At 25.3% G+C, this 27,598-nt stretch overlaps 1 protein-coding gene across 1 annotated transcript in view; it reads left to right on the top strand.

The window, feature by feature from the left end:
• The window catches only part of rsh (radish), a 91,585-nt gene extending 68,718 nt beyond the window's left edge, over positions 1 to 22,867 (top strand). The window contains exons 4-15 of the mRNA XM_065509623.1: positions 7,108 to 7,327; positions 7,557 to 7,814; positions 7,877 to 7,988; positions 8,044 to 8,236; positions 8,309 to 8,517; positions 9,627 to 9,757; positions 9,838 to 10,019; positions 18,470 to 18,693; positions 18,762 to 19,068; positions 21,735 to 21,944; positions 22,011 to 22,593; positions 22,654 to 22,867. Coding sequence (XP_065365695.1) covers positions 7,108 to 7,327; positions 7,557 to 7,814; positions 7,877 to 7,988; positions 8,044 to 8,236; positions 8,309 to 8,517; positions 9,627 to 9,757; positions 9,838 to 10,019; positions 18,470 to 18,693; positions 18,762 to 19,068; positions 21,735 to 21,944; positions 22,011 to 22,593; positions 22,654 to 22,867 — 2,843 coding nt within the window. The remainder of the gene's footprint in view (positions 1 to 7,107; positions 7,328 to 7,556; positions 7,815 to 7,876; positions 7,989 to 8,043; positions 8,237 to 8,308; positions 8,518 to 9,626; positions 9,758 to 9,837; positions 10,020 to 18,469; positions 18,694 to 18,761; positions 19,069 to 21,734; positions 21,945 to 22,010; positions 22,594 to 22,653) is intronic.
• Positions 22,868 to 27,598: the final 4,731 nt, after the last annotated feature.

Raw genomic sequence — 27,598 nt, 5'->3', positions numbered from 1 at the left:
ATTTAAAAAAGTAGTAGATTTAATACTATTTTAATTTTTTCAAAAAAACCCTAGGAAAAAAGAAATTCTTAAAATTTTTAATTTCTTAAGATAAAAAAAATTATTTCTGTTAAATATCTGTAAAAATTTTGGTAAATATAACTATTTAAAAATTAGTAGTAGATTTACTACCTTTTTAAAAAGTTAAGTTTAGGTATTTTTTAAACACTTTTCTGAAGAAACAAATTTATGGTAATGATTTCCATTAAAATTTATAACACAATTCATAATTTTATAAAAGGTAGTAGAAAAGTACTTTTTTTAAAATTTCAAAAATTATAATTTTTTATAAAAGAAATTTATTTAAACAATTTTTTTGTTAAAAATTAATATAAAATATGTAGTTTAAAAAAGTAGTAGATTTAATACTATTTTATTTTTCTCCAAAAACCATACAAAAACAACAAATCCTTAATTTTTTTAATTTCTTATGATATAACAAATTATTTCTGTTAAATATCTGTAAAAATTTAGGTAAATATAACTATTTAAAAATAGTAGTAGATTTACTACCTTTTTTAAAGAGTAAATTTTAGGTATTTTTTATACACTTTTCTACACAAACAATTTTATGGTAATGATTACCATTAAAATTTCTAAAAAAAATCATAATTTCATAAAAGGTAGTAGAAAAGTACTTTTTTAAAAATTTCAAAAATTATGATTTTTTATAAAAAAAAACTATTTAAACATAAACGAGTTACGCTTCTTATATTTTTGTGTAAAAATGTATAATTTGAAAAAGTAGTAGATTTAATACTATTTTAATTTTTTCAAAAAAACCCTAGGAAAAAAGAAATTCTTAAAATTTTTAATTTCTTAAGATAAAACAAATTATTTCTGTTAAATAGCTGTTAAAATTTAGGTAAATATAATTTTTAAAAAATAGTAGTAGATTTACTACCTTTTAAAAAGGTAAATTTTAGGTATTTTTAAAACACTTTTCTACACAAACAATTTTATGGTAATGATTTCCATTAAAATTTCTTAAAAAAATCATAATTTTAAAAAGGTAGTAGAAAAGTACTTTTTTAAAAATTTAAAAAATTATTAATTTTTATAAAAAAATGAATTTAAACATTTTTTTTTTTAAAAATTAATTTAAAATATGTAGTTTAAAAAAGTAGTAGATTTAATACTATTTTATTTTTCTCTAAAAACCCTACAAAAACAACAAATCCTTAATTTTTTTAATTTCTTAATATAAAAAACTTATTTCTGTTAAATATCTGTAAAAATTTAGGTAAATATAAGTATTTAAAAATAGTAGTAGATTTACTACCTTTTTAAAAAGTTAATTTTAGGTATTTTTTATACACTTTTCTACACAAACAAATTTATGGTAATGATTTCCATTAAAATTTCTGAAAAAAATCATAATTTTAAAAAGGTAGTAGAAAAGTACTTTTTTAAAAATTTCAAAAATTATGATTTTTTATAAAAAAATTAATTTAAACAATTTTCTTGTTAGAAATTAATTTAAAATATGTAGTTTAAAATAGTAGTAGATTTAATACTATTTTATTTTTCTCTCAAAACCCTACAAAAACAACAAATCCCTTAAATTTTTCAATTTCTTAAGATAAAACATATTATTTCTGTTAATTATCTGTAAAAATTTAGGTAAATATAAATATTTAAAAATAGTAGTAGATTTACTACCTTTTTAAAAATTTAATTTTAAGTATTTTTTAAACACTTTTCTGAAGAAAAAAATGTATGGTAATGATTTCCCTTAAAATTTCTAAAAAAAATCATAATTTCATAAAAGGTAGTAGAAAAGTACTTTTTAAAAAATTTCAAAAATTATGATTTTTTATAAAAAAAAAACTATTTAAACATAAACGAGTTACGCTTCTTATATTTTTGTGTAAAAATATATAATTTAAAAAAGTAGTAGATTTAATACTATTTTAAATTTCTCTAAAAACCCTACAAAAACAACAAATCCTTAAATTTTTTAATTTCTTAAGATAAAACAAATTATTTCTGTTAAATATCTGTTAAAATTTATATAAATATAACTATTTAAAAATAGTAGTAGATTTACTACCTTTTTTAAAGAGTAAATTTTAGGTATTTTTAAGACATTTTTCTAAATAAAAAAATTATGCTAATGATTTCCATTAAAATTTGTAAAAAAATTCATAATTTTAAAAAGGTAGTAGAAAAGTACTTTTTTAAAAATTTCAAAAATTATGATTTTTTATAAAAAAAAAAACTATTTAAACATAAACGAGTTACGCTTCTAATATTTTTGTGTAAAAATATATAATTTAAAAAAGTAGTAGATTTAATACTATTTTAATTTTTTCAAAAAAACCCTAGGAAAAAAGAAATTCTTAAAATTTTTAATTTCTTAAGATAAAACAAATTATTTCTGTTAAATATCTGTTAAAATTTAGGTAAATATAACTATTTAAAAATAGTAGTAGATTTACTACCTTTTTTAAAAAGTAAATTTTAGTTATTTTTAAGATATTTTTCTAAATAAAAAAATTATGCTAATGATTTCCATTAAAATTTCTAACAAAATTCATCGTTTTAAAAAGGTAGTAGAAAAGTACTTTTTTAAAAAAATTAAAAAATTTAGTTTTTACAACATTGAAGTAATAAAATTATGCTATTATTAAGTTTTTGTTTTGGAAATGATTTGAAAAGCTCTTTTAAAAATAGTAGTAGATTTAATACTTTTTTTAAATTTTTCTAAAAACTTTGCAAAATTAATTTCTTATAATAAAACCAATTATTTGTATTAACTAGCTAAATTTAATCATTTAATTTTATACTTTTTTTCGTTTTATTTTAATCTACAAGCCTAATTATATGCTTCAGTTATTTGTAGTTGCCAATAACAATGTAGAAAATAAGTGATGCTTATCTATTCAATCATGTGATTATAATTTTGAGTATATTTTCTAGAATTTTACCTTTTTTTGTGCTGAATACTTATTTAGCATAATTACGCTTTCAGATGCACAGAAATTCTGGGAATTTTATGGGTAATGATAAGGGTAGTGGTAGTGAGGAGGCGTAAACAAATCAACAAGATGTTTTAAATGTATTTATTTCTGATGGCCTTAAGGTAGTCAAATGTATAGTTAAATATTTGTTGTTTCGGTTTTTTTCCATTTCTTTGCATAGCTTTTTAGTAAATAAGTGAGGATAGAACTGAAAATAGGCATTCAAATTTATTTATTTAGGTAAAATGTAAATGTAAAATAATGTTGAAAATGTACAAATTTAAATAACAAGCTAGAAATATGATGAGGGACAAGACTTTGCTCTTCATATTTCTGTTAAATAAATCTAAAATTGGTACTTGATTATTGGAAATTATAAACAAATGTTTGTCTAGATAAAATTTATAGAAAAAAATGCTAAATATACAAATAATTTCAATAAAAACCAAAATAAACAAAACAATTGAACCCCTAAAATTAGGCAACACTTTTTGTTTAATACAAAATACTAAAAGTAGGCAACATATTTTTTAATGAAAAAATCGTTTATTCTATAAAAAATTTAAATATTTCCCTTAATTTTAAAACTAAACTGCTTAAATTTCAAATAATTTAAAATATTTTACTTCTTTAACACAAATCAATTATTTTTACATTTAAAATTAATAATAATTTATTTGTTATGACAGCTCTTTTTTGCTGCTGACTAGAACTAATTAATTTTATTTAATTAAATTTCCACATAAAATGTTTGCCATAAATAAAAATCAACTAAAAAATATAACAAACAATAAACATTCTCACTTTATTATACAATAAAAGCTTGAAGGCAAACGAAAAAAAAACATATGGCCTGGTTAAAAATATACCTACACTCAAACAAATTAAGATAGCAACGCCTAAAAGTATGCCTAGAAAATTCTTTTAATTGTATAATAACAGACATCATTGCAATGCTATTTTTATATAGATTATTTACACTATTAATTAATTAGCAAATAAACACAACTGTTAAATAATTATGCAGCTAATAACAAACAAAGAAACAAACAAAAACGTGCCAAACATAATTTATGTAAATGTTAATGAAATGTCTAAAAATATGCCACGTTTTGTATGCTAGAAATTAATAAAGTGAAAATAAAAATAAATAAAATTAGCCAGCTGGTGAAGTTGGTTTAATGAATACATTTTGAAGCCAGCAACAAGTTGTTATATAAGCCTAAAAATATGCAACAAAAGAAATCAAGTTCTAGGTACAATTTCTGGTAAATCTAGGAAAACACTCGGAAAGTTATATTACAAATTTAAGACAAAATTTAAATTTCTAAAAAGGTAGTAGAAAAGTACCTTTTTAAAAAGTTGTAAAAAGTACTTTTTTGAAATTGTGTTTTTGTTACGTGATATTTGAAATTAATTTTTTTATATAATAATGATTTAAAAAATAGTAGTAAATCTACTACCTTTTTATAAAAATATTGGTTAATAAAGATTTAAAAATATATTTTTATAAATTTTTACAAATTTTCTTTAAAAGAAACTAATATCTGCCTGTCATGTTATAATTTACAGCAAAATTTCAAGTTTTTAAAAAAGTAGTAGAAAAGACTTTTTCAAAAAGTTGTAAAAAGTACTTTTTTGAAATTGTGTTTTTGTTATGTAACAGAACATGATGTTTGGTAGTAAGTTTTTTTATAAAATAATATTGTAAAAATTAGTAGTAAATCTACTACTTTTTTAAAAACACAAATTTTGATGTACATTCTCAATTAAAATCAAATATATGCTAGTTATTTTATAATTTTCCCAACAAATTTAAATTTTTAAAAAAAGGTAGTAGAAAAGTACTTTTTGCAAAAACTTCAAAAAGTGCTTTTTTGAAATTGTATTTTTGTTGCAAGATGTTTGGTAGTAATTTTCTTGTAAAATAATGTTTTAAAAAATAGTAGTAAATCTACTACTTTTTTTAAAAAACAAAATATAATTTAGATTTAAATTTAAATTTATATTTTTAAAAATTTTGATAAACATTCTTAATTAAAATCTAAAATCTGCAAGTTATCTTACAATTTTCGCAACAAATTTAAATTTTTAAAAAAGGTAGTAGAAAAGTACTTTTTGCAAAAACTGTAAAAAGTACCTTTTTGAAATTGTGTTTTTGTTACATGATGTTTGGTAGTAATTTTCTTGTAAAATAATGTCGTAAAAAATAGTAGTAAATCTACTACTTTTTTAAAAAACAAGATATAATTTAGTTTAAAAAATATATTTTTATAAATTTTAAGGTAGTTTCTTAATTTAAATCTAAAATCTGCAAGTTATTTTATAATTTTCTCTACAACTTTTAATTTTTAAAAAAGGTAGTAGAAAAGTACTTTTTACAAAAACTGTAAAAAGTACATTTTTGAAATTGTGTTTTTGTTACATGATGTTTCGTAGTAATTTTCTTGTAAAATAATGTTGTAAAAAATAGTAGTAAATCTACTACTTTTTAAAAACAAGATATAATTTAGATTTAAATTTTTATAAATTTTGATAAACATTCTTAATTAAAATCTAAAATCTGAAAGTTATTTTACAATTTTCGTAACATTTAAATTTTTAAAAAAGGTAGTAGAAAAGTACTTTTCCAAAAAATTGTAAAAAGTACTTTTATGAAATTGTGTTTTTGTTGCATGATGTTTGGTAGTAATTTTCTTTTAAAATAATCTTGTAAAAAATAGTAGTAAATCTACTACTTTTTTAAAAAACAAGATATAATTTAGTTTAAAAAATATATTTTTATAAATTTTAAGGTAGTTTCTTAATTTAAATCTAAAATCTGCAAGTTATTTTATAATTTTCTCTACAACTTTTAATTTTTAAAAAAGGTAGTAGAAAAGTACTTTTTGCAAAAACTTCAAAAAGTACTTTTTTGAAATTGTGTTTTTGTTACAAGATGTTTGGTAGTAATTTTTTTAAAAAATAATAATGTAAAAAATAGTAGTAAATCTACTACTTTTTTTTAAAAAACAAGATATAATTTAAATTTATATTTTTATAAATTTTGATGTACATTCTTAATTAAAATCTAAAATCTGCAAGTTATTTTATAATTTTCGCTACGAATTAAAATTTTTAAAAAGGTAGTAGAAAAGTACTTTTTGCAAAAACTGTAAAAAGTACTTTTTTGAAATTGTGTTTTTGTTACATGATTTTTGGTAGTAATTTTCTTGTAAAATAATGTTGTAAAAAATAGTAGTAAATCTACTACTTTTTTAAAAAACAAGATATAATTTACATTTAAATTTATATTTTTATAAGTTTTAAGGTAGTTCCTTAATTAAAATCTAAAATCTGCAAGTTATTTTATAATTTTCGTTACAATTTTTAATTTCTAAAAAGGTAGTAGAAAAGTATTTTTTTGCAAAAACTGTAAAAAGTACTTTTTTGAAATTATGTTTTAGTTACATGATGTTTGGTAGTAATTTTCTTAAAAAATAATTTCAAAAATTTAAGTTTTAAAAAGGTAGTAGAAAAGTACTTTTTCAAAAACTTTTGAAAAGTACTTTTTTGAAATTCTGTTTTTATTACATATTATTTGAGAGTAATTATTTTATATAATAATGTTTTAAAAAAAAAGTAGTAAATCTACTACTTTTTTATAAAAATATCGCTTAATAAAGATTTAAAAGTGTTTTTGCATAAATTTTGTTATATTTTCTTTATAAGAAACCAATATCTGCCTGTTATTTTATAATTTACGCAAAAATTTATGTTTTTAAAAAAGTAGTAGAAAAGTACCTTTTTAAAAATTTGTAATAAGTACTTTTTTTGAAATTGTATTTTGATTACATGATGTCTGGCTGTAATTTGCTTGTAAAATAATGTTATTAAAAATAGTAGTAAATCTACTACTTTTTAAAAAATCATGAATTAATAAAGAATTCTTCATAATTAAGAATAAGAAAACATCTCTATAATTATTATAGATTTATTTCTTGAACTTTTCCAATTATCTCCTGTTAAATGCAATTATTTTGAGCCCCTTTTAAACCCCAAAAATATGCCTCATTTTATTTCAAAAGTCTAAACTAATATTTTCAATTAAATTTCTCTGTTCCAGATGAGATTTGTGAAGAATATCCTCATAATTTAATGCCCACCCCGGGCTATTGGATTGAGTGTTCGAGACAGAAAATCAGTATGCCGCCCACACACACCATTTGGGATGAAAGTGATTCGGAACATGAGGACATACGAGGCGGCAATAGTAGTGATGCCTATTTGGAGCGTGAGTGCAGTGACCTGTATGAGGATGATGAAGACTCTGAGGCCACACCCAGGTATGTGTTGGTAGACCCATTTAATCCTACTTAGGTTTTTTTCTTTTACATTTTTTTTGTTTGCTTTTCTTTTCATTTGGGTTGAGTTCTTTGCATTGAAACATTTCCCCACCTTCTGTGACATCTGCCATTTCCATTGTTGTTGTTTAAGTTTATTTATTTGTTTGTTTGGTTGATTATGCTTCCCTTCCCCTGTTGTTGTATTTTTATGCGAATGTTTAAGTCCTAGGAAAAAGACAACAATCGAAGAACAATGGGAACAAAATGGCGCCTTCGAGCTGATCTCCGTGGAACAGGAAACGTACGAGAAGTATTTCTTTGGCTGCGAGCACTGGAACTATTTTACCAGCGACGAAGATTTGGGTCCGGTGATATTGTCCATTAAGCAGGAGACGCTTAATGGGCGCGATCAGTTTCGGATATTGGTGCGAGCTGGTTCCTATACAGTACATGGTCTGATACCCGCCTCTTGTGTATTTGCCGACAGGTAAATTTTATCATAATTTAAATGAATTTTTTGTAAATAATATCTTCTTTTATAACTTATAGATATAACCGCGAGGAAGTGGTTAGATCTTTGGGCAAAGAAGTTAATTTAAATCCTCCCTTAACCTTGGGCCAATTGCCTGATACCCCAGAGGAATTACTGAAATTAGATCAAGTAGGTTTTTTGTTTAACATTATTAGATATTTATTTAATTAAAAATCGTTTGTAGGTTTTTATTAAATCTGAGTTAAAAGTTGGTGTTATTTTTGTTAAAGAGGATCAATATACGGAGGAGCAAATTTTAGACAATAATGAAAATTCCCTGCTCTTCGATGAGTTCTTAACCCTTTTAGGTGATCGTGTTCGTTTAAAGGGTTTCGATAAATACAAAGGTGGCCTTGATACAGTGCATGACTTGACAGGTTTGACAACTTTTATTGTGAATAAAGAAAAAGCTTTTTTTTCAAAACCTTTTTTTTTTTGTTTTGTTTTAGGTCTGTACTCTGTATATACAAATTGGCGTAATATTGAGATAATGTTTCATGTCTCAACGTTATTGCCTTACGAACGTCATGATCCTCAAAAGCTGCAAAGAAAACGTCACATTGGCAATGATATTGTTTGTGTGGTGTTTCTGGAAGCTGATAATACCCGCTTTAGTCCTGCCTGCATAAAGAGTCATTTTCTGCACACGTTTATATTGGTAAGTAATATTATGAAAAAAAGCTATGATTTAAACTTTAAAGAAAAACTATAGAAAGCTCTTAAAGCTTTTTTGAAAAGCTCTTAAAGCTTTTTTGAAAAGCTTATAAAGCTTTTGTAAAAAGCTTATAAAGCTTTTGTAAAAAGCTTATAAAGCTTTTGTTAAAAGTAAAGCTTGTAAAGCTTTTGTTAAAAGTAAAGCTTTTGTTAAAAGCTTATAAAGCTTTTGCTAAAAGCTTATAAAGCTTTTGCTAAAAGCTCTTACAGCTTTTACCAAAAGCATGTAAAGCTTTTACCAAAAGCATGTAAAGCTTTTACCAAAAGCATGTAAAGCTTTTACCAAAAGCTTGTAAAGCTTTTACCAAAAGCTTGTAAAGCTTTTACCAAAAGCTTGTAAAGCTTTTACCAAAAGCTTGTAAAGCTTTTACCAAAAGCTTGTAAAGCTTTTACCAAAAGCTTGTAAAGCTTTTACCAAAAGCTTGTAAAGCTTTTACCAAAAGCTTGTAAAGCTTTTACCAAAAGCTTGTAAAGCTTTTACCAAAAGCTTGTAAAGCTTTTACCAAAAGCTTGTAAAGCTTTTACCAAAAGCTTGTAAAGCTTTTACCAAAAGCTTGTAAAGCTTTTACCAAAAGCTTGTAAAGCTTTTACCAAAAGCTTGTAAAGCTTTTACCAAAAGCTTGTAAAGCTTTTAAGAAAAGCTTGTAAAGCTTTTAAGAAAAGCTTGTAAAGCTTTTAAGAAAAGCTTGTAAAGCTTTTATCAAAAGCTTGTAAAGCTTTTATCAAAAGCTTGTAAAGCTTTTATCAAAAGCTTGTAAAGCTTTTATCAAAAGCTTGTAAAGCTTTTATAAAAAGCTTGTAAAGCTTTTATAAAAAAGCTTCTAAAGCTCTTGTTAAAAGCTTTTAAATCTTTTACCAAAAGCTTGTAAAGCTTTTACCAAAAGCTTGTAAAGCTTTTACCAAAAGCTAGTAAAGCTTGTAAAGCTTTTATCAAAAGCTTGTAAGGCTTGCAAACTTGTTAAGCTTTTGAAGATTTTATACGAAATTTTATTTTTTATAAAAAGCTTTTGAAATGAATTTTTGGAATTTGTTTGTTTCTTAATTTCCTTACAGGTGCGAGTCTCGGCCCGAATAAAACACAAACCCACCCGCTACGAAGTGTCGATAGTGACGCGAGACGAAGTGGGCGCCTACAAACCCTATTTGTGGGAACAATCGGTATTCGAGAAAGGACCAATGTTTAGGTAAGCAGAAATTTTAATTTTCTTAAATATTTTAACATTTTATCTCTCTCTATAAATATATCTTTCTCTCTTATTAATAGAGAATGGCTTTTAACGAAAATCGTGAATGGCGAACGTGCCTCATATTCGGCGCCAAAATTTGCCCGCATGCAGGAACGCACCCGCTCACAAATGTTAGAGGATTTGGTAATGAATTTATCCAATCACGCTGAGACGGGCCAAATACCAAAACCCTATCGACGCGGCTCATGGCGACCAATTGGTGAGGAAGAATATAGAAAAATGTTGCATGCAAGAGTTTTAGCCAATAATGCGCCAATCACACCTCTCTCGTCATCGTTGGACGTTGAAGTGTGCTGTGTGCTACTGTGTGTTAAGCATAGTATGTAGTTTTGGGAGTGAGACCCTTTATTTCTTCTACTTGTCACTACTTTTTTTTCCACTACTTTCGCTAACTTTTCGTAATTTTACTATTTTGGTTTGTTGCATATAGACCAGATTAGAATCTCCCCTGCTTTAAAATTAAACCTTAAGCTAAAAAAATAAAAGTGTCTCAACCTTTTAGGCATGTTTTTATTTACAATTACAGCTTTTTGGAAACCCCCTTTATTGAACCCTTTAAAAGCTTTATATATTTCCTTATGCCCTGCTTTTCATATTAACTTTAAGTACATGTCCCTTAAAGGCGTATTAAAGATTCCCTTTATATTGTTTATGTTAACCAAAATTCATTTCCCCCCGTTTTTTTAATGTCTAACCATAAATGTCTTAAAATTTATGCTGGTTTTTTCGTGGGAAATAAATCCAATCACATGTCAATGTGATTAATGGTTTTATGAGGTAAACGCTGCAAAGCACTTGCAGTTAAAAACTACTCATACTCTCATATTCCCCTCCCTCCTTACTCTCTAACTCACTCTTTCTCCCTTTGCTCTCTTTCATTCATGATTTTATATCCCTTTCAACGCCTTAATGTTGTGCTGTTAATCTTGGTGTATAATAAATGATGCCATTGCTGTTTCTTTTTACAGATTTTTTTTTTAAAGCCATTTTCATTGTTATCCTTTTTGGCCACATACATCATCAAATGTTTCAACATGATTATCAATGACATTGTCAGAGTATCGTAGATCTTGTGGGGATGTGGGTAACAACTTCCGGTGACAGCAACATGAAATTTGTTTAACAATATTGATTTCCTCTTTAAGCTAAATGTTAAAAAACCAAACAAACAGTTTTATTGCTTCATTTAAATGCAGGCATAAATTAGTTGTTATCTTGGACAGGCATGAAAAATGAATGGAACGATAAGAAAAGAATTTAACTTTGGACGTTAGTCAACGACGAAACCTTTATCAAAGTGATGTATTAACTAGACTTGAAGGAAAGGGGAATAAGTAATGCTTACAGGAACATACAAGAGATCCCAAAAGAAAAGCAGAAATCTCAGAGATCCTAGTTTAGGGACTAGGTACTCTAAAAGCATGTTAACAATTTCATGAATATCATGACAATCAATAATGATTGTAACAACGAAAGCTTCTCCTTACTCTTATACAATAAAATCAGTTGGAAGAATTAAATAACAATCGATTTCATACGTCCATATTCCAAGCTTAACTTGAAAATCTCCAAAATATTTTTTTTATTCCAGGGACACTCCAAGGATATTAACAGTGTTTTGAATAGAGTTTCAATAATGTTTTCAATAGAAACAGATTCTCCTGCCTCTTTTACAATAAAATCAATTAGCAAACTGAAGCAACAATCGATTTCACACGTCCATATTCCAAGCTTAACTTAAAGATCTCCAAAATATTTCATTAATTCTAGGGACACTCCAAGGATGTTAAAAATGTTATGAACAGAGTTTCAATAATGTTTGCAATACCAAAAGCTTCTCCTATCTCTTTTGCAATAAAATCAATTAGCAAAATGAATCAACAATCGATTTCACACGTCCATAATCCAAGCTTAAATTGAAAATCTCCAAAATATTTTATTTATTCCAGGGACACTCCAAGGATATTAACAGTGTTTTGAATAGAGTTTCAATAATGTTTTCAATAGAAACAGATTCTTCTGTCTCTTTTACAATAAAATCAATTAGCAAAATGAAGCAACAATCGATTTCACACTTCCATATTCCAAGCTTAACTTGAAAATCTCCAAAATATTTTTTTTATTTCAGGGACACTCCAAGAATATTAACAGTGTTTTGAATAGAGTTTCAATAATGTTTGCAATACCAAAAGCTTCTCCTTTCTCCTATACAATAAAATCAATTAGCAAAATGAAGCAATAATCGATTTCATACGTCCATATTCCAAGTTTAACTTGACATTAACTGGAAAATTTTCAAAATCAGGAAATCTTAAAAAAAAATTTAAAGAGTTTGGAAAAAATTTTCACAACAAAAAACTTCTGCTATGTCTATTAGACTAATATAAAGTATCAACATTAAGCAACAATTGATTTCATGCGTCCATATTCCAACCTTAACTTGAAGCTCTCCAAAATATTTCAATAATTCTAAGGATGCTCCAAGGATGTTCACAAAGGTCGTAGTCAAATGGATACATAACACAAATTTTAAAGACCTTATAAACTCAATATTCTTAATATCTAAGTTACTCAAGCACATGTCTTTATTAACCCAAACCCTCTTCTCCCTTTAAATGCATCAAAAATATAAAATTTTCTTTACAAAAATTCTTTATGTTTAATACTCTCTTTGGACCTTAATCTAGTAATTTTAAGCACTTTCTTACACCTATTTAAAAGTCATTAATACACATAAATTCAAGTATTAAATTTCCATTTAAATAAATACTTACTACCATTACAATACCATCCAAGGAATGAGGAAAACATACACCCAAACTCCCTCTATAATACACAAAATTTATAAACTCAAACTCACAAGGATTTTTGTAACCCAATCTGAAAGTCCTTAAGCATTAAAAAGAAAAAAAATTACAATAATGTATACATTTAAAAGGATATGTGTGAAAAAAAAATTAAAGAAATCTGTAAAAGCGTTACATATATTTTCAATTTAAACAGAAATTACAAAGTAAAATTTTACAGACATCCAATACAACTCTCCATTTTCTATCTTCATGTATTTGGATACAGCTAAGCGCAAGGATGTGTTTGTTTTTTTTTAAAGGAGCGAGTAGCTATTACATGTTTGGCATAAATACCTTGTTTTTTTTTAAAGGCACGAAATATGTTTTAAAAGATTTTGTCTCCTAACTCCTACTTCCATGTGTGTAAATAAATTATGACAGATTTGTTTACGTGTTTCTCAAAAAGAAAATTATATAAAGCCGTATTAAAATTGGAAAGGAAGTATCATAATATGCCTATGATGACTTATAAAGGTATTTAATACTCCTATTGAACACTGTTTATATCAGCAGCTCCACAACACAGTGATTTCTATATAACTTAGAGATGTTCCTTCCTCTTTTACATTCCCAAGGATCCTGCCATATCTTAGCAATACAAAAAGCTTCTCCTTTTATTTATTTTCTAAAATCAATTGGCTAAATTAATCAACAATTGATTTCAGATGTCCATATTCCTATCTTAACTTGAAGATTTTAAAATTTTGCCATATGTAATAGGGACTCTCCACTAAAGAGAATTTTTTGTAACCTTAGCAACATAAAAAGCTTCTCCTTTTATTTATTCTCTAAAATCAATTGGCTAAATTAACCAACAATCAATTTTCGAGGTCCATATTCCAACTTTCAATTGAGGATCTGAAAATTTCGAAATTTTCAAAAAAAAAATTTCATCAAAGTGCAAAATATTTCAGTGATTTTATTACTAAAAGTTTCCTTTCTTCTAGTTTAATTAAAATAAATCCCAAAAATATCATAAATTCCAGATTGGCATCACAATATTCCAAGTGTACTCCAAGGATTCTTAACTTTTGACTAGAAGAGTTTGGATGGAATTTTCTGAATACTTCTAATCTGTTCATTAGACTAATCAAAATTAAGCAGCAATTGATTCGAGATGTTCATATTCCAACCTTATCTTAAATATCTCCAAAATATTCCATGTGTAGTAGGAAATCTGCACTCCAAGTATTGTGACAATTTAATGAAGGAGTAATGTTTGTAATACAAAAAGCTCCTCCTTCCTCTTCTACACGAAAATCAAATATCATAATGAAGCAATAATTAATTTCTGATGTTCATATTCCAACCTTAACTTAAAGATTTCCAACATATTCCTAGTGAAGTAGGGACTCTGCTCTCCAAAGATTGTGATAATTTTATGACGAGAGTTTCAATAATGTTTGCAATACAATCAGCTTCTCCTTTCTCTACTACACTAAAATTAAATATCATAATGAAGCAATAATTAATTTCAGATGTTCATATTCCAACCTTAACATGAAGGTATCCAAAATATTCCTTGTGTAGTAGGGACTCTACAATCCAAGACTGTTGACAATTTAATGAATAGAGTTTCAATAATGTTTGCAATACAAATAGCTCTTCTTTCCTCTTCTACACCAAAGTCAAATATCATAATGAAGCAATATTTGATTTGTATTGATCATATTCCAACCTTATCATGAAGATCTCCAAAATCTTCAAAACTCCAAAAATTTCTAGACAAAGTGTAAATTATTTCATTGCTTTTAATATTTAAAGCTAGTTTTATTGAAATAAATCCCAAAAACCTCTTAAATTCCAGTTTGAGATCACAATATTCCATGAAGGTCTCCAAAATCTTCAAAACCCCTACAAAATTAAAATTTTTCCTAGACAAAGTGTAAAATCTTTTATTTATTTTAATATTAAAAGCTTGTTTTCAGTTAGTTTTATTGAAATAAATCCCAAAAACATCTTAAATTCCTGTTTGAGATCACAATATTCCAAGGGCAATCAGAAGGCTACACAGCAAAGATCTATAATATTGCACTGGTAAAGTTTGCCATGTCTAAAAGAATTTGGTTATAAATTTTCAATATAAAAAGCTTCCCTTTTATTTTCTACACTTAAATAAAGTATCAAAATTAAGCAACAATTGATTTAAGATATCCATATTCCAATCTTAACTTGAAAATTTCCAAAATTACCAGCAAAATTCAAATTTTTTCCTACACGACCTGTAAAGTAAAGTATTGATTTTTGTATGAAAAACTTGTTTTTATTTATTTCTATTCAAATAAATCCCATAAACATCTTAAATTTCTATTGGAGATCACAATTTTCCAAGTGCAGTCAGAAGGAGATGGCTCCACTCCAAAGATCATTAAAATTTAACTAGAAGAGTTTCGGCATAATTTTCAAAACACAAAGCTTTAATTCTGTGTATTTTACTAATATAAAGTAACAAAATTTAGCAACAATTGATTTAAGATATCAATATTCCTTAACTTAACCTGAAGATGTCCAAAATCTTTGAAATTTCCAAGAAAATTTTAATTTTTACTAAAAAAAAATGTAAATTATCTTAGTGATTTCATTGTTAAAATCTTCCTTTCATCTAGTTTTATTAAAATAATTCTCCAAAACATCTTAAAATCCAGTTAGGAGTCCCAATATTCCAAGTGCAGACTGAAGATTTTCAAAATCTCACAAAAAAAAAATAATTTTTTTAATTTAATTTCATTGATTTTAGTGTTAAAAGATTCCTTTCTTCCAGTTTTATTAATATAAATATCAAAAACATTTAGAATTCCTGTTTGAGATATCAATATTCCAAGTGCTATCAGAAGCTTGTACTCCAAAGAACCTTAACGTTTGAGTAGAAGAGTTTGCCATATTTTTCAGAGCTTCTGAGATCCATATTCCAACCGGAGTTTAAAGTTTTTCAAAAATCTGTAAAATTCCTTTTCATTCAAATTTCAATTTTTTTATTTCAATATTACAACTGCTGTCAGAAGACAGTACTCCAAAGATCCTTAACATTTATCTTTTGCTTGCATATAAATTTTATTAAACTTACCTTCAAAAACTATACTTGTTTATAAACAAACAAAAAGAGTGCTGGTAATGGGATATTGAGGAGGTTGTGGTAAATCCATAGTACGAGTATTTGTTTAACAAATATGATTTTAATACTCAATTTCTGGATTTCTGACTACAAGCATTAAACAAACCACTACAAGTAAAAATATTTTTGGTATTTATTTTACAATTGTGTTACATTTCCTGTACAACCAACAATCAGTTTATCAGTTTGATTTTTTTTTTGTTCGTTTGGTAAATTCAAATACTAGTACGTCCATACAAAATTGATTTAGCCACAAAAAATATTTGATTTCTCTTTCAATATTTGATTAATGCAAATGTACTGACTGACCAGTATTATGGTTGAGTAATTTTAAGTGCAAATTCAATATGGTTAGAGATTAAAATTTAATATAAGTATGTATGTTTCTATGTCAATTAATATCAAATGGTAAATTTATATACTTTCTAGAAAAATATTTGTACTTATTTAGAAATTTATGGCAGATAAATTGCCTTAAAATCTGAATATAAAAGAATTTTGTGGCAAAATAGTTGAGTGCATATGAAAAGGCATGTTTGAATGACATTGCAAATAGGAAAATCTAAAACAAAATATTAATTTATATTGACAAATTACTAGAGATTAAAAGAATTACAAAGAAATCTCACCATATGCTGGAATTTACTTAAATATCTTACATATTTTGAAAATCTATATTCACCACTAACAAAAATTAATTCACCACACCTTGAAATTTGTATATTTATCATATATTTTATAAATTATTTTATAAAATATGATTTTTTTATAAAATTTATATTCACCTCTAACAAATTGAAATTCACCACACCAAAATTTTTATAGATTTACAATATATTTAATAAATACTTAACAAAAATAAGTTTCTTTTATAAAATCCATACTCACCACTAAGGAATAGAAATTCACCACTCCTAAAATTTTGTAAATATTCATCAATTCTTTAAAAATTTCATAAATTCTGCTCAAAAATTTACCTATTTAATAAATTGTGTATTCCCCACAGCAAAAATTTCTATATTTGCCACATATTTCATAAATATTTAACAAAATGCAGTTATTTTTATTATATTTATACTTACCACTAACAAATTGAAATTCACCACACCTTAAATTTTATAAAAACTCATACAAAATTTACTTTTTTACAAAAATATGAAGAATTTGGCTCAAAAAGTTAGTAATTTTATAAAATTTATATTCACCACTAACAAAAAGAAATTCACCACACCAAAAATTTAATATATTTCTTATAAATTGTATAGCTACTTAACAAAAATGTGTTAATTTTATAAAATCTTTATTCACCACTAGCAAAACTAAATTCACCACACCTAAAATTTCTTAATTAATAATGAAAAGTTAACTTTTTTACATACATTTTTTAAAATGTTTTAAAATTTGTTAAAAACTTCCGAAAAATCTATTCGTTTGATACAATTTGTATTCACCACTAACAAAAAGAAATTCACCACACCAAAATATTTTCATATTTCGCATATATTTTATAAATACTTAACAAATATGTGATACTTTTAGAAAATATTTACTCACCACCAAGAAAAAGAAATTCACCACACCTAAAATTTTATAAATTTTGATAAAAAATGTACTTTTTACAAAAATTTCAAGAATTCTTCAAAGATTGCTTAAAAACTACGGAAAAATAAAAACATTTAAAAAATGTATATTCTCTACTAACAAAAATAAATTCACCACTCCAAAAAATTTAATATATTTCTCATATATTTCATGAATGCTTAACAAATATCAGTTAGTTTTATAAATTTTTTATTTACCACCAAGAAAAAGAAATTCACCACACTTAAAATTTCATATATTTGCCAAAAATTTTGGAAATTCTGATAGAAAATATATTTTATAAATACTTAATTAACATAAATAAGCTTTTTTATATAGAATTTAATTTAAATTCTTTAATTTTACCTCAAAAATCTACTTATTTTATAAAATTTATATTCACCACTAACAAAACTAAATTCACCACACCAAAAAATTTATATATTTCCTATATACTTCAAAAATACCTCAGAAATATGAGTTACTTTTATAAAAATTTTATTCACCACTAAGAAAAACAAATTCACCACACCTAAAATTTCTAATATTTTCCAAAAATTTTGTAAATTCAGATTAAAAATCAGCAAAAGTTTTAAAAACATAAAAAATTCTTATTAAAAATTCATTTTTAAAAAAATATATATTCACCACTAACAAATAAAAATTCACCACAGCAAAATTTTTACAAATTTTCTTCTAAATTTCATTATTGATGGTAAAAAAGTAGTTATTTTACATAAAATACTTGATAAACAAACTCACCACTAACATAACAAAATTCACCACACCTCAAAGTTATCGAATTTTCATTTATTTTGAATAGATTTCCTTGTAAATAATTCTGAAAACACAAATTCAATTAAAACATATACATTTTTCTTATAATATTTCCGTTTTTTCACATTTTCTGTCATTTCCAAATCTACATCTGAAAAATAAAAGTGGTCCCTCCCATTTGCATACTGAAAAAAAAAACAAACAAATAATTGGTTTTGCTATGAAATGCATGCATACATGTTTGTAGCTCATTCTTACAGCCCTATCCATACAAAATCAGAACCCTTAATAATATTTTTTTTATTTATGTAATTTGAAATTTTCCATTAGGCCACATGAGACCATCATCACCTTTGCTGGATTCTGTGCGTGATCAGTTTGAAGATTACGAACAGTTGGCAAAAGATTTTACTAGAGTTTTCTTAAATCTAGAACCATCGTGCCTAACAAATGCTCATTTATTTGATGTCACCTTTCTGGTGGGACAGTCAAAACAGAAAGCACGCTTTATAGGCGTGCGAGCGATACTGGGTGTTCGCAGTAGAGTGTTTCAGGTAAGTTTTCCCACACATACATAGAGTCTACATGAAGTAATTTTCTTATGTAATATTGTAATATTTAGGAAATGCTTTATGGCATCCAAACCGGTTTCGGTTCACCACAAATACCAGTTGCTGAAATATTTGCGCGTCCGGCGCCTTCATTGGTTTCACCACAAAATCAAAAACCCAAAAGTAATAATTATCTCACCGTACCCGATTCCGATTCGATACGACCGAAAAGTGTTCCTTCCTCGCCCATGGTTAAGCGCGCCTTCTCACGCCTCGGCACCATCACTGCTGGCTGGGGTCGTTCCATACGCAATAAGAATGCCAATCAATTGAATCCGGAAGACAAAAAGAAATGGATTTCATCCACAGATTGTTCGAGTAAGAGTTTGAATTTCTATAAATACAAATATATCGATGTGTGTTCTTTTTTTTTTCGTCTTCTTTATGTTTCCTTTTATTCAAAATCAAAAATTCAAAATAATACCAAACACTACGTTACGTTACGTGTCCTTTGTACTTTGACTTTGCCCTGTATAAAATATGGTGTATAAAATGTCCTTGTAAAAAACTAATGTGATGTGTTGCAACAATTGTGAATTTAAAACTTTTTATTGGATTATGGTTTTTCTTTTATGTTCTTGGCTTGTTTAATGGTATTTTTACAAAAATTGGCTTGTGTTTTTAACATTTTTTTATTTAAAAATTCAAATCGTTCTTCCTTAAAAAAACCTTTTAAATGGATTGGCTTGTTTTAAAATTAACAAAATTTATCATTCATATTTAAATTTTTCATTTGTGGAAATTTAATTTTTTAAATTTGAACTAAATTTGTTAAATAATCATTAAAATTTAATTTTTCTTAAATAATTCTTACTCACCACCAACAAAACAAATTCACCACACCAAAAAATATTAAAATTTTCATAAATCTTGAACAAAAACGGACTTTTTTGATAAATTTCATACTCACCACTAACAAACATAAACTCACCACACCAAAATTATTGAAAAATTTTCTAAAATTTCATGAATCTTTTTTAATTTTTAATTTTTCTTAAATAATTCTTACTCACCACTAACAAAACAAATTCACCACACCAAAAAATATTAAAATTTTCATAAATCATGAACAAAAATGGACTTTTTTGATAAATTTTATACTCACCACTAACAAACATAAACTCACCACACCAAAATTATTGAAAAATTATCTAAAATTTCATGAATCTTAATCAAAAATTTAATATTTTGATAATTTATTTACTCACCACTAACAAAAATATATTCACCACACCAAAAATATTAAATATGCCTCAAAATGTTCATGAATATCGAACAAAAACTAACTCACCACACCAAAAATATTGAAAAATTTTCTAAAATTTCATGAATCTTAATCAAAAATTTAATATTTTGATAATTTTTTTACTCACCACTAACAAAAATAAATTCACCACACCAAAATTATTGAAAATTTTCCAAAAAATATCATGAATATCAAACAAAAATTTACAATTTTGATCATTTTTATACTCACCACTAACAAAAATTAACTCACCACACCAAAATTCTGGCATAATTACCAAAATTTTGAACAAAATCTAACATTTTCATGCATTTTATACTCACCACACCAAAAATCTGTTAAATCAACTAACATTTTTAAAATTTCTAAACAAAATCAAACTTTTTTGATAAATTTTATACTCACCTCTAACAAAAATAAACTCACCACACCAAAATTCTTAAAAAATCTTGAAAATGTTTATGAATTCCAAACGAAAAACTATTTTTCTGATCATTTTTATACTCACCACTAACGAAAACAAACTCACCACTCCCTAAATTTATTTACCACATCCTAAATTTTTCAAACATCTGTATAATTAAACCAAATTTTCAAAATTTCTAAACAAAAACGAACTTTTTCTGATAAATTTCATAATCACCACTAACAAAAACAAACTCACCATACCCAAAATTTACTCACCACATGCAAAATGCTTTAAACATTTTTTAAATTTTGATCTAAATGTATTTTTCATATAAAATTCATACTCACCACTAACAAAAATAAACTCACCACACCCCAATTCTGGCTATTTGAAATAAATCTTGAACAAAATCCAACTTTTCTCAAAAATTCAAAACCCACCACTAACAAAAACAAATTCACAACACCCGAAATTCATAAACATTTTAAAAAAATTCATTTTTTTTATATAAATTCAACAAAAACAAATTCGCCACACCAAAAATATTGAAAACTTACAAAAAATTTCATGAATTTCCACCAAAAAACTGACTATTTTAAACATTTTTAAACTCACCACTAACAAAAATATACTCACCACTCAAACAAATTTCATAAATCTTCAACAAAAATTTGATTTCAAATAAATATTTAACAATTATTCAACAAAAATGTAATTTCAAATTTAACAAAAACAAATTCACTTCAAAAATTTTTTTTTTTTTATTTTGAAAATTTATTTTTGCCTAAAAAAAAATTCACCACATTTTCAAATATTTATGAAATTTCATAAAATTCATAAAATTCACCTCTTCTTTTATTATCTAAACTATTTCTTTGAGTTCTAATTAAATTTTACAATATTAAAAAATTCATAATTACAAAACTAAATTCTAAACTCTCCATATTCACCTAATTTCATATTGATGTTTTCTTTTGTTCATTAAATCTGTATTAAATGTTATTCACCTTTTGTTTCCTTTTTTTTACTCACCTTTTCAACATATTTTCTCTTACACACTCAACAATTGTTACTCTCTCTCTCACTCTCTCTCATGCCTTGTTCGTTTTGTGTGCTCGTTAAACTTTTGTGAACTCATAAAAAAACAAAACTAAAACAAATTATTCTCATTTTTATCTCTTCATGACATTTTTTCTAAACACCTTGGATCGGGGGTGAATTTTTCAATTTTTTTTTTTATTATAATTTGCTATTATGATTTTGTTTACAATTTTTTTTGTTTTTGTTTCGTGTTGCTCAATTAAAAACACAACAACAACAAATCTATAGACAGGGATAGCAAAGATAAAGACAAAGATAGGTCGGGCAATAATTTGGGCGTGCCCAGACTGTCGGTGTGTGCCGATGCTCAAAAGGTGGATCGAGCGAAATTGGCGCAAACTGAATTCACTATAATAGAATTTGATCCGGATACATTTCGAGTGCTATTGGATTATTTGCATACGGGGACGTGTCCTTTGACCTGTGTATCAATACCGGGTAAGTTCAGGAAGAGAATTAAAACTTTAACTTTTTTTGACTTAAATTTTGTTTTATTTGTTAAAGGCCTGTTGTGTGCCGCTGAGCATTACGATTTGCCCGAATTACTGCAGGCTTGTTTTCATCATTGCAAACAGTTTCTGCGCATAGAGGTGGTGTGTCCCATGCTGATTTCCTTGGAGAACTATTACTGGCGTTACACCTCCGCCACGGACTTGGTGAATATGATATTATCATTTGTGGAGAATAAGGCCCATAGCCTGTTTAAATGTCCTGAGTTCCTTAATCTTTCCGAGTCCATGGTGCAAATGATCATGTGCCGTGAACTGCAATGTCCCGAGATACGGAAATTTGAGGCCATGCTGGCCTGGGCCCGCAACAAAGTCTCCAAAATGAAAATCCAACCCAACAGAGACACCCAGTTCGAGTTCGAGTGCATTATGGAGAGACTGACACGCGATCTAAATCTATGTCGCATTTCGCCCTCCGAACTGCTGGCCATTGTCTTGCCCTCCAAGGCCTTGAAGAACGAACGCATCATGGAGACCCTAATGATGCAGGTGAATTTGGGCACGTACCGCATGCAGGAGCTGGATGAATACCGGCAGCAATTGCGCAGCCAGGAGTCGGCGGAGGCCACGGTACAGGTGCACAGGGGTGGATGAGATAGTAAGAATGTTAGTTTCGATATTGATCGTGGCGGTGGCAGTGGTGCCAGCGGTGGAGATGTTTCAAACGCTTACGATTCCACGGCCGATGATGAAGTGGAATTTTATAATGATTTTGATGCAACTCCTACGACCAGTCGGGTGGCGGCCCAAATGCAGGCGGCCAAAGAGGCTAGACGGCGTCGTTGGGCGGGCGATGGTTCGTCGGCGGGTAGTAGTGAATGCGGCAGTAGTAGTGTGGTTAAGAAATATTAGGGTTTTGTAAAATAGAGTCATTCTAAAAATTCTAGTTTAAATAATGAAACCCTTCCCTTTGAAAATTTTTCAAGCAAACATTTTTATTTAAGTTTTCTGGAGTAACCAACTAAATGTTTCGCCTTGCCAAACTATAAAGACTTATTTTTTTTAATTTAGAATTTTTCAAAATTCTCGCATTGCCAACAAATTTAATATTTTCATAGTAATTTCCTGGTGTTGCCAACTAAATTTTTATACTATTATCAGTTAATGCATTGCCAACCTATAGAATTTTTTTAAAATTTGAGAATTTTCCAAAACTTTTTGAATTCCAAAATAGTTTTTTAAAATTCTTTAAAAAATATGAAAAAAAAATTTCGCATTGCCAATTTTTTTTCAAAATTTTACAAAATTTTCGCTTAATCAATTTAAAATTTTATAGTTTTCTATAGAATTTTTATATTCCGAAAGATTTTTTTAAAATTCTTTAGAAAATATGAAAGAAAAATATTCGCATTGCCAAATTTTTTAAAAATTTTCGCTTAAACAACTAAAATTTTTATAATTTTCTATAGAATTTTTATATTCCGAATGATTTTTGTAAAATTCTTTAGAAAATATTAAAAAAAAAATTTCGCATTGCCAAAATTTTTCAAATTTTTTTCAAAATTTTTCGCTTAATCAACTTAAAATTTTATAATTTTCTATAGAATTTTTATATTTCAAAAGATTTTTTTAAAATTCTTTAGAAAATATGAAAAAAAATTTTCGCATTGCCAAAATTTTCGGTAAACAACTTAAAATTTTATAGTTTTCTATAGAATTTTTATATTCCGAAAGATTTTTGTAAAATTCTTTAGAAAATATGAAAAAAAAAAATTTCGCATTGCCAAATTTTTTAAAAATTTTACAAAATTTTTCGCATTGCCAAATTTTTTAAAAATTTTCTCTTAAACAACAAATATTTTTATAATTTTCTATATTCCGAATGATTTTTGTAAATTTCTTTAGAAAATATTAAAAAAAAATTTCGCATTGCCAAAATTTTTCAATTTTTTTTCAAAATTTTACAAAATTTTTCGCTTAATCAACTTAAAATTTTATAGTTTTCTATGGAATTTTTATATTCCGAAAGATTTTTTTAAAATTCTTTAGAAATTAAAAAAAAAATTTCGCATTGCCAAATTTTTTCAAAATTTTACAAAATTTTCGCTTAATCAACAAAAAAATTTTATAGTTTTCTATAGAATTTTTATATTCCGAAAGATTTTTGTAGAATTCTTTAGAAAATATAAAAAAAAAAATTTCGCATTGCCAAATTTTTTCAAAATTTTACAAAATTTTTCGCTTAATCAACAAAAAAATTTTATTGTATTCTATAGAATTTTTATATTACGAAAGATTTATTTAAAATTTATTAAAATAATATAAAAAAAAATATTCGCATTGCCAACCAAAAGTTTTGTTTCCATTGATTTGGAAAATTTCTTAGATTTACTGAAATTCCAAAATAATTTCGCATTGCCAACCAGTTTTTTAAAGAAAATTTAACAATTTCAAAACTTTTGTAAATCTTGCAATTTATTTACCGCATTGCCAACTATTTGTTTTTCCTCTGGGATTTTATTGTTCCTTTTTCACAATTCTTATTAAAGACTCCCCTCCTTCTTAATGAATCTCAACAAAAGACCTCCTTCAATATTGTTACTAACAAATTTTTAAACTGTTACATCCACCCCTTGATTAAAATAAAAAACATAAAAATTATAAAAAAAATAAAAAATCCTAAATCTAGACTTTTTTTATGAAAACCAAGATTTTATAGATAGAAATTTTGATAAAACAAACAAAAAACAACTGAAATTCTATAAAATCTTAACTTACGCTTACTGGAAATAATAAAGACTAAAAACCAAAAAATAAATTGTATAAAAAAAACTAAAAAAAAAGAAATAAAACTTTGTAAAATATTAAAAAAAAACACACCACAGAAAGGGGTAATTTACAGCAAGCTAAAAAAAGGGGAAAAGAAAATTTTGATTTTAAACAAATATTTTAAAAGAAATTTTAATTATTTTTACATAAATTGAGGAAATATTGAATTTTCTTCTTTTTTAGGAAATTTTGGATATTTAAAAAAAAAAATTGGGAATTCTGGGGAAAAGTTTTTTTCGTGAATTTAAAGTATTTAAGAGGTTAAGAAATGGTTTTCTGAAACATTAAAGTTAAAATTCGATTATTTCCCCCCTAAAATTCTTTAAAGGTATTTTGGGTATTATTGAAAAATTGTGGTAATGTAAAAAAAAAAATTATATTCAATAGATTTTAACTTTTATAACAATTTATTGAATGGGATTTTTGGGTATTTTTCAAAAATAATTTAAGAATTCGGGGAAACATTTTTTTTTAAAGATTTTGATTTCTATTTTAACAATTAGTTCACAAAAAATAGAAAAATTTGAATTCCAAAATCCCAATGTGTATTTTGGGTATTTTTGAAAAATTTTGGAATTCAGGGAAAAACTTCCTGTTTGAAAAATTTCATGTTCTGCATTTAATTTTTGCATTTTTATTCCTAAAGTTTGTTGGAAAAATAGAAAATTTTACACATTTAAGACAGTGGGATTTCGGGGAAAAATTTTTTTTAAAGATTTTGATTTATATTTTAACAACTTGTTTAAAAAATGAAAAAAAAATTAAATTTTTACACATTGAGATTTTAGCAAAATAATTTAGGAATTCGGTTTTTAAAAATGAAAACTTTTACTTTCATTTTGATAGATTTTGATTTCTATTTTAACAATTAGTTTAAAAAACAGAAAAATTTATATTTTTACACATTGGGATTTTTGGGGAATTTTTGAAAAATATTCCTAAAAATAATTTAGGAATTCGGGGAAAAATTTTTTTAAAGATTTTGATTTCTATTTTAATAATTAGTTTAAAAAAATAGAAAAATTTTAATTTTTTACACATTGGGATTTTTGGGTATTTTTGAAAAATAATTTAGGAATTCGGGGATAACTTATTTTGCAAAAGATTAAGATTTTTTTCTTTCATTTGAATAGATTTTGATGTTATGTTTAGAATTTATTGGAAACAATAAATAATTTTTCATTTCAATGATAGTGGGATTTTTGGGTATTTTTGAAAATTATTTTAGGAATTCGACAAAAAAGTTAATTTTTCAAAATTATTTTGTTTTTTTTATATCAACATACTTCATAAAACCAAAATTTTTAATTTTTAAGACAGTGGGATTTTTGGGTATTCTTGAAAATAATTTTAGGAATTCAACAAAAAAGTTACTTTTTGAAAATTTTAAAGTTTTTGCTTTACTTTTCAGTTTTATAGTTAAGAATTTCTTAAAAAAAAATTAAAAATTTCTTTATTTGACAAAAGTGGGATTTTTGAAAAATTATTTAGGAATTCGTTAAAAATTTTGTTTTTAAAAATTTTAAAGTTTTTACTTTACTTTTAGCCATCTTAAAGCTAAAAATTTCTGAAAAAAAATTTAAAATTTTCGTATTTAATAAAGTGGGATTTATGGGTATTTTTGAAAAATAGTTTAGGAATTCCAAAATATCGAATTTTTGCAATTAGACTAATAATTTGCATATTTAGATTAAAAAGGGATTTTTGGTTATAAATATTTGAAACAAAAAAAAATCGGAATACGGGGAAAAACTTCCCCGAAAAAACAAGATCATTTTTAAAAATAATTTTCTACAATTTGAAAATTAGAAAAAAAATCACAAAAATCCCATATTTTGAAATTTTTTTTTGGGAATTCAAGGAAATTTTTTTATTATTAATTTCGAATTTCTCAAACATTTGTTTTTGAAAATTAGTAAATTTCCTTGTTTTAAATAATTTTTAGAAAAATCCCATTTTAGGAGATTTTTAAAAATTTTTTGGGAATTCAAAAAAAAAGTTATTTTTTTATAAATTTCAAATTTCTCAAACATTTGTTTTTGAAAATTAGTAAATTTCCTTGTTTTAAATAATTTTAAGAAAAATCCCCATTTAGGGGATTTTTAAAATTTTTTTTGGGAATTCAAAAAAAAAGTTATTTTTTTATAAATTTCGAATTTTTCAAACATTTGTTATTGAAAAATAGTAAATTTCTTTGTTTTAAATATTTTTTACAAAAATCCATTTTAGGGGATTTTTAAAAATTTTTTGGGAATTCAAAAAAAAGTTATTTTTTTATAAATTTCGAATTTCTCAAACATTTGCTTTTGAAAAATAGGAAATTTCCTTGTTTTAAATAATTTTTAGAAAAATCCCATTTTAGGGGATTTTTAAAAATTTTTTGGGAATTCAAAAAAAAAAAGTTATTTTTTATAAATTTCGAATTATAGTGAAATTAAGAGAATTTCCTTTAGTTTTCCCCTTTTTTTTAGCTAGCGTTTGCCACTTTAGAAACTAACTATTCTCCTTATTATTGTATAAATAATTTAATTAATAAATTAAACTAATTTTAAAAAACAAAACTAAAAATTGTTTTACCAGCTGCATTTGTAAACTTACCAAGAAAAAAAGAAGAAACTTTGTAAAAATAATTTAAAATACAAAACAAGTTATTTAATTAAAAAAAAAGCTTTTTTAAATGTTGAAAGTTACAGAAATTTGTAAAAAATTATATATAAAAAAAACCTAGTTAAATTAAACTATATATATATAAATGTTAAATAGATTTTAAAAACCCAGAAGAAAAAAAATTTATTAAAAATAAACCAAAAAAAA

Source organism: Calliphora vicina, chromosome 4 (genome assembly GCF_958450345.1).
Source record: "Calliphora vicina chromosome 4, idCalVici1.1, whole genome shotgun sequence".
NCBI classification, from domain to species: Eukaryota; Metazoa; Arthropoda; class Insecta; order Diptera; family Calliphoridae; genus Calliphora; species Calliphora vicina.
The sequence above is the reverse complement of the archived record's forward strand: the minus strand, read 5'-3'. Positions and strand labels throughout refer to the sequence as shown.